This window comes from Limulus polyphemus, unplaced genomic scaffold (assembly GCF_000517525.1).
Source record: "Limulus polyphemus unplaced genomic scaffold, Limulus_polyphemus-2.1.2 Scaffold628, whole genome shotgun sequence".
NCBI lineage: Eukaryota > Metazoa > Arthropoda > Merostomata > Xiphosura > Limulidae > Limulus > Limulus polyphemus.
The window spans coordinates 4555-11994 of record NW_013666238.1 but is presented as its reverse complement, the minus strand read 5'-3'; the positions used below and the strand labels follow the sequence as shown (position 1 = coordinate 11994).

Sequence of the window (7440 nt, the reverse complement as noted above, 5' to 3'; positions counted from 1 at the left end):
TCTAACATATATCTAGTAAATGCTAGGGCATTCACGAAGGAACGGGATATTTCTAGAAAATAGGTGGCGTGACACTAGTCACGTGACCTCGCTGACGCAACACCGGGATTTTAGCATCGTAAGTTCGTAAGCTTACCATTGTCCCACCCGGGGACTTCTACTTTTATATATATCAAAGAATAGTCAAATAATTTTGGCTCATACTATTCAAGTTATATTTCCTTTAAAGCAAATTACTAATAAATATTTTAAAATTAACTTTAAAATAAATGTTTTCTTCCACCCCTACCTAAATAACATCGAAAAACGGTTATATCTTGTTAGCATTATTTCTATTAAATGTTCATTATAGCATAAACTTTTGCACATAGCACACAAGCAATTGTTAGATAAGATTCTAAGAGTTGGTGCATTTTTGTCACTCCTTTCTCAAGTGCGATTCATTTCACTGCAGCAATACTTGAATTACTTCTAAACGTGAATTTAAGCAGTACGTGAATTATACTGTAACTGTAGTGCAACAACAGATCGAGGTAAAAGACAAAACAAACTGAAACATAAATCTGAAATTCCAAGATCTGAGCATAAAAGTATATTGATAAGACTAATAAAATTAAAATTTTCTTTAACCTTTTACAGATACTTCAGAAAGTATACACAAATTACATGTTGCTGATTAGTATCCTTAATCTAGTCAGCAGTCCTAAATTAGGGACAGTTGTGTCCAGGCCCTCTCAAAGGTTCAGAGAGGCTCGGGCCACTTCTATCTTTCGAGACCCCTAGCTAAAATAAATAATGATAACACATGAAAACGAAATAAAACAATGATTAGCCCAAAAGAAAAGTGAAATATGTTTATTTTTTATACATAATTTGCAGTTCTAAGCTGAGGGTGTGTGATACATTTTGGTCTGACAGGGAGGTACATAAAATCAAGTCGCGAAACTTAACAAATGCAAAAACAAGTGTCTAAATTTGAGACCCCCTTTGAGCTGGTGCCCATTCTGCTCACCCTCCGAAATTGTGTTTGAATCTGGGAGTCTCTGACATGACCTCCTAACTCATGTGGTGCAAAAGGCACTATTAAGGTTGAAAATGCCAACATCTCTTTTTCTTTGGTTTTATTTCATGTCTGAATCAACTGTTAGTTTAGGTCTTTGTGTATACTTATTCATACTTTCACGTATTATATACGTAAAAGTAACATCTGGTTATTATAATTTATATTTTTTCCATACATGTTTACCAACATAATAAGACACATTTTCTTTCTTTAATTTATAATACAAATAGGGACAAATAATTACACGTTTTTCTGCTTGAGAAAAGCTTTAAATGGCCTGAGGAATTAGGGCGCTCGACTCGCAAGATCGAAACTCCTCACCGAACATGCTTGCCCTTTCTGCCGTGGGGGTGTTATAACGTGACGATCAATTCCACTATTCGTTATTAAAGAGTAACTCAAGAGCTGGCAGTGGTCAGGTTAACTATCTGCTTTTTCTTTATTTTATCACTTCTAAGTTAGGGATGGCTAACGCCGATAGCTCTTGAGTAGCTTTGAGCGAAGTTCAATAAAGAAACAAATAGATTGCATTCTTGAGCGTAAGCAATCTCTGATGAGACAATATTCACGAATGACTTACAGCTATGCCTGGTAATATAGATATGCAGCTTACGTTTCTAGCTTAAGAGAACTCAGTGATTTTGTTATTGTTATATATATTAATTAACCAAAAGAAAACGACAAATTTATTAGCACTTTCAGCGACTATTAGTTTGTGTGTAACACATGTAAGCAATGTTAAAAAAAATATTATAATCAAGCCAGTACGCAGAATGTTTAAAAGGGGGGTTCGAATATGCGAGATCAAATATAACTATATAAGCATAATTTCTTTACATCACAAAAAGAGGGGGTTCGGTCGAACCGACCCTGCGTACTCGCGTGGTAATGTGTATTTCTATTTGCTTGTTTGTAGGGAAAAAATATAAGTAATATGTATAATTACTTGTACTTATCACTGTTTCTGGAAACACAAGCACCTGAGTGCATTGTAAACTTGTTGTCAACATTTATATTGATGACTTCAGGATATTATTAGGCAAGTTTAGTGTCTTTCGGTTGTTTTAGGCGAAAGTCATTGGACTCGTGCAGTACGTCATCCCCCTTCCCAATAAGCACAAACTTATGTATAAATACTTAATCAAATGTGTTCGAAATATTTGTTTTTATTAGAAACCATTGAGAAACTTAATAATATGAAAAGTAAAAAGCACCTCAACTATTATTATTATTAACTCACAACTGATAACAAAAGTATTCCGTTTTTTGACTGTGCCTCCCAAAAATATTTTGGTGCATGACGCCCCTAGTGAAAGTAATTAAAATTGTCCGGAATTTTGTGTTTTTATTTTCTATTTAAAATCACAAAGGAATTTTATTTCTAGTCCTAAACAGTTTGTCTTTACGTATCCCAACATACTAAAATGTGTAATATATAATTAAGAGTTATACTGTTGGGGTATCACCTGATTTGCCAGTGTAAAGAATCACTGGCCACTTCTACATAGTTAGTTCAACCTTACAGTAATCTTTACATTCCATATGGTACAAGTGACAGAAATGAAAGTAATATTTTTAATTATCTGTACCGGAACTAAGGCTCAAGTAATTGTCATTTAAACTAAATTATTATAAATAAATTAAATTTTAAGTAATAAGTGAACGATGTCTAAACGTAATTAATTTTATACAAACATACACATCTCGAATAAACAATCTGTTAACCCAACTTATCTTACTATTTATATATATTTATTTACCCCCAAAATGCAGTTCATTTGTTAGACAATATATTTGTCATAGTTCTTTGTTGAAAAATTTAATCGAAAACATTTCAAAGTAACCGGAGCGCCTTTCGTGTTGTGTGTGTGTGTGTGTAAAAACGTTCCTCTTATAGAATGTCCAAGGACATATGTAAATTTAAATACAAGTTATCACAATTTCATCAATTCATATCATTTATGCGGGCCCACTTTTCGACATGTCATTCTTCTACATTTGAGTTACTTTTCTGTGTAAACTGTTACGTCATCAAATAATCGAAATAAGATATTCTGGCGTCCCCCGCATTATAGAGGCTGTGAAACTGGGCTCTACCTGATAACTTTACACCACTCAACCCCTAGTAGTAAGCGTTGTTGTTTTCAGAAAAAAAAAGAAGGTATTTATAAAGATATAAATAACGAACACAAAGCTATAGAATATACTATCTGAGCTATGCCAACTTCAGGGACCAAAACCTCAATTTTGATGTTATAAGCCCTCGGACTTACCAGGAGACCCTATGGAAAAATACACTAATTTTTCAATATTGAATATAAATTAGTGTGAATTTCCTGAGCAAAATTTATTAAAAAACGAAGCAACATACATGCACAAGGTCAATCATTCCTGTACAATAAACGTAGTCAGCAGTAAGTTCCCATAAAATCTGGGATTCGATTCCCTGCAGTAGACAGAATGGAGTAGCATATTATGTAGCCTTGTGCTAAAAACAAACTATATACATCGTGTTTTTGTTTGTTTTGAATTTCGCGCAAAGCTACACGAGGGCTACCTGCGCTAGCCGTCCCTAATTTAGCAGTGTAAGACTAGAGGAAAGGCAGCTAGTCATCACCACCCACCGCCAACTCTTTTACCAACGAATAGTGGGATTGACCGTCACATTATAACACCCCCACGGCTGAAAGGGCGAGCATGTTTGGTGGGACGGGGATGTGAACTCGCGACCCGCAGATTGCGAGTCGAGCGTCCCAACCACCTGGCCATGCCGGGCCCTATACATCGTGTACGCAAATCTACATTCATGTATCTACAATTGATTCATACAAAAAGTTGTGGACCTTCTTGTTTGCTCGATTTCGCGAAAAGCTACTCGAAGACTATCTGCGTTAGCCATCCCTAATTAAGAAGTAAAAAATAGTTATAGTTACAGGAGTAGCATGCAAGCTTGCCAGAGCTACTACATCCTTGGAAATCAAGATGGTCAATACACTTCCAGTTTCTTATGGGTATCTAGAGTTTCGGGTAAGAGATCAATATCACATAAAGAATTGTAAATCTGATGATTAGTTTGGCAAGTACTGTAAGATTGAGGCATCATAATTTCCACGGTAAACTGTTCTCCATTTTGAACAGTATTCCCTTTAATGATATAAAAAACAACTACAGATTATGTATTGTATAGGTTTAAGATTTGTTGGTGCGCTACTTAACATATCAGGCCTGGTGGTTAGAGCGCTCGACTTGCAATCTGTGAGTTACGGTTTCGATTCCCGTCACCAAGCATGTTCACTCTTTCAACTGTGAGGGTGTTACTGTCAATCCCACTTTTCGTTGGTAAAAGAGTAACCCAAAGGTGATATTCACTATCTGTAAATCATTATTATTTGTAATGGCGTGGTGCCCACATCCCCACCCCCCTTATTTACCAGCTAAAATTCCATACATGTATCAAACAAGGCTGTTGCAGGAACTTGGTATACAATAAAGTAATTGGAAAACCTGAACAGAAAGGTTTTGTGCGCTTTAAGACTCAAAAGATAATAAATAAATAACATACAGGGAGGGTTAGCTATAAAAATTTTCCAGATTCTTAAGCCTGTGGTGTGAAGGAGCTGGAAACTATACATGCTTTACGTTGATTTACGATTATGTGATAGCTCTCGAAACTCTGTATGCCAAATTAAAATAAACATCTTAGCAGCTCTCAAAACATGGTTTGAGGAGGAAACCATTTGGATTTATATGTTTATCTCTACATACTTAATATACGTGTTAATTCAATGCCCCTTGGATAAGATCATTTACCTCAGCAAAATCATGGAAATGACCCGTCATGATTGTATGTGGCAATATCAAGTACACATCTAACTGCAGAGGATATTAAAATGTCAGTCTCATTTCAAAAACGGGCACTTTAAGCATTTTTTATTGTTGTTATTTGGGGGGGGGGGGAGAGACCACGCTGCCTTTGGTACAAAAGGTATATATCGTGAGAAGTAAACAGATTTTCATTTATTCTTATTCAGAGTTATTGACCTTTGAAACAAATGTATGGAATCAGGCACATCCAACACCAATTATGCATCCCACTCTTTAAATAGATCCCTCTATTAATAATAGGTGATTCACATACCCATTGCTTGTATGTAGCTTCTACTGAAACACTGAATTTTGACAGTAGCTTTTACCAACCAAAACTTGTAATTTTTTATGTGGTATTTGCCCCTGGAGACACAGTACATTAACCATTCAACTGCTTGTAATAAGACTGCTAACCACAGTAAAAACTATTAACAAACGACTGTAAATTAGCGCAGTTTGATTTCATATCACAGATGGGGAGCAATTCCATATTTGCATGCTATTCAGTGTCCATAATTCTTTCTAATATTAATTTTTTTACTTACGAGTAACCTTCACGAAACTGAAAATCTGTGTTTATACAGATGCTGAACTACTTTATTGATTGCAAAAGAACTATACAAAAAAATGAACAATTTTCATTATCCACTGCAAGACTGCAAATTGACATTTGAATTAAAAAAGCTATTATAATAAAAGTGCATTTAAATCTAAATAAAATATCAAACCATAAAACATGTGATAAGCTCAAATACTTAATGAATTTATGATTCAAACTTTAAGATTACAGCTTTAAATTCTTTTTAAGTGGGTATATTCAATTGTTAGAATACGTTTCCATACAGGATTCTGGAATTTATCCTTAATTTGATCCACCACGCAGTCTTAAGACAAGATGCAAAGTAGACTCCTTTTGAATGTTGTAATCTGAGAGTGTACGTCCATCCTCTAGTTGTTTACCAGCAAAGATCAGTCTCTGTTGGTCAGGTGGGATGCCTTCCTTGTCTTGGATCTTTGCTTTTACATTCTCTATTGTGTCACTTGGCTCCACTTCCAAAGTGATGGTTTTTCCAGTGAGGGTCTTCACAAAAATTTGCATCCCTCCCCTCAGCCTCGGAACCAGATGTAGGGTAGATTCTTTTTGGATGTTGTAGTCAGAAAGTGTTCGACCATCCTCCAGTTGTTTACCAGCAAAGATCAGTCTCTGTTGGTCAGGTGGGATGCCTTCCTTGTCTTGGATCTTTGCTTTTACATTCTCTATTGTGTCACTTGGCTCCACTTCCAAAGTGATGGTTTTTCCAGTGAGGGTCTTCACAAAAATTTGCATGGTGGTCTATAATAATAATAATAAAAAGTTTATAATGTTAACAGAAACCATCATTAAGTCATTTAAGCTAAAAAAACTTGTAATGTGTGAATTAAGGAAGTAACCGGTAGAAGAATTTTAAAACTTATGGATAAGTATATATATCCTACCTCTGTATATTTCCTAAGGGAGATGCACATTTCACATTAATACACCTTTCAAATTAATCACCTCCCATATAAATGTATTATAGGACAAAACATCTTAAACTCACCAACAGATTTTAAATAAAACAGTGGCATACATTGAAATTAACCAAGTCTCAATACAAGATATTGTGGTGAAAGCAAAGATTTGCAGCATTGACAAATGAAGTGATTGTACTGCATTGTATTACTGTAAACTTAGTAGTTCAAGATAATAAATTGGGATTCAGCAATTTTTAAAAACTTATGACAAATCATGAAAATATATATATAAATTTGTTCTTAAGTATTTGTCATGTCAATCATTGCTGGAAAAAAGTAGTCTTTATGAAAGAATTAGCACAAAAGATCACTAAAATTTAATTACAAAAACCCAGAAACTCATTGAATTCTGAATAATTGACTATTATTCTGGAGAAAAAAATGGTAAAGAGCATAATGTACTAAATATGAAAAAAATAAGTCACATGAGAATTAATTGTTTGTTGAGGTGGACTCAACTTTTCCATTGATTAATATCACAACCTTCTTGAATCATGATTGGTCAGCTGTTAAAGCCACCATAACCCAACTAAAGCTTGCACTATTGTTTTTTTTTTATTATTATTTCCCAGAATGTTAACATTTTTATAAGCTTTTCTAAATATTTACATACAAAGGTAAAGATTCATACTGATTTATTTTAAAGGGGGTAGAAGAGAACATTTAAACATCTTAATCATGAATAAATGAAACTTTTGGCATTTGTATACTGTCCCAAGCTAGCAACCATAGGAGGGGAGAAGAGATACTTTAGGTTTTTATGTTTTTTTGTTGTTTTTTTTTTTGGGGGGGGGGGGGGGTTAAGGAAATAATTTAGTTGAGTCTGTGTGATCACTCGTTGTATTTATTTCCCCAAAAGGAAGCCAAAGGCTGTCTGAAGGGGTCACCCGTTTTAACCACTTGCACCACTATACACTGTATAGACATTAAAATGATGTCAGAAAAGTGATGTGTTT

At 34.6% G+C, this 7440-nt stretch overlaps 1 protein-coding gene across 1 annotated transcript; it reads right to left on the bottom strand.

Moving 5' to 3' along the window:
- Window positions 1-5680: 5680 nt before the first annotated feature.
- On the bottom strand, window positions 5681-6281 carry LOC106459566 (polyubiquitin). Its single transcript, XM_013919193.2, has one exon. It carries the CDS (start codon window positions 6255-6257, stop codon window positions 5793-5795), a length of 465 nt encoding a protein of 154 aa, XP_013774647.1. The 5' UTR covers window positions 6258-6281; the 3' UTR covers window positions 5681-5792.
- Window positions 6282-7440: the final 1159 nt, after the last annotated feature.

Coding starts and splice junctions, on each gene's coding strand:
- LOC106459566 (XM_013919193.2), bottom strand. CDS start 6,257: ATGCAAATTTTTGTGAAGACCCTCACTGGAAAAACCATCACTTTGGAA.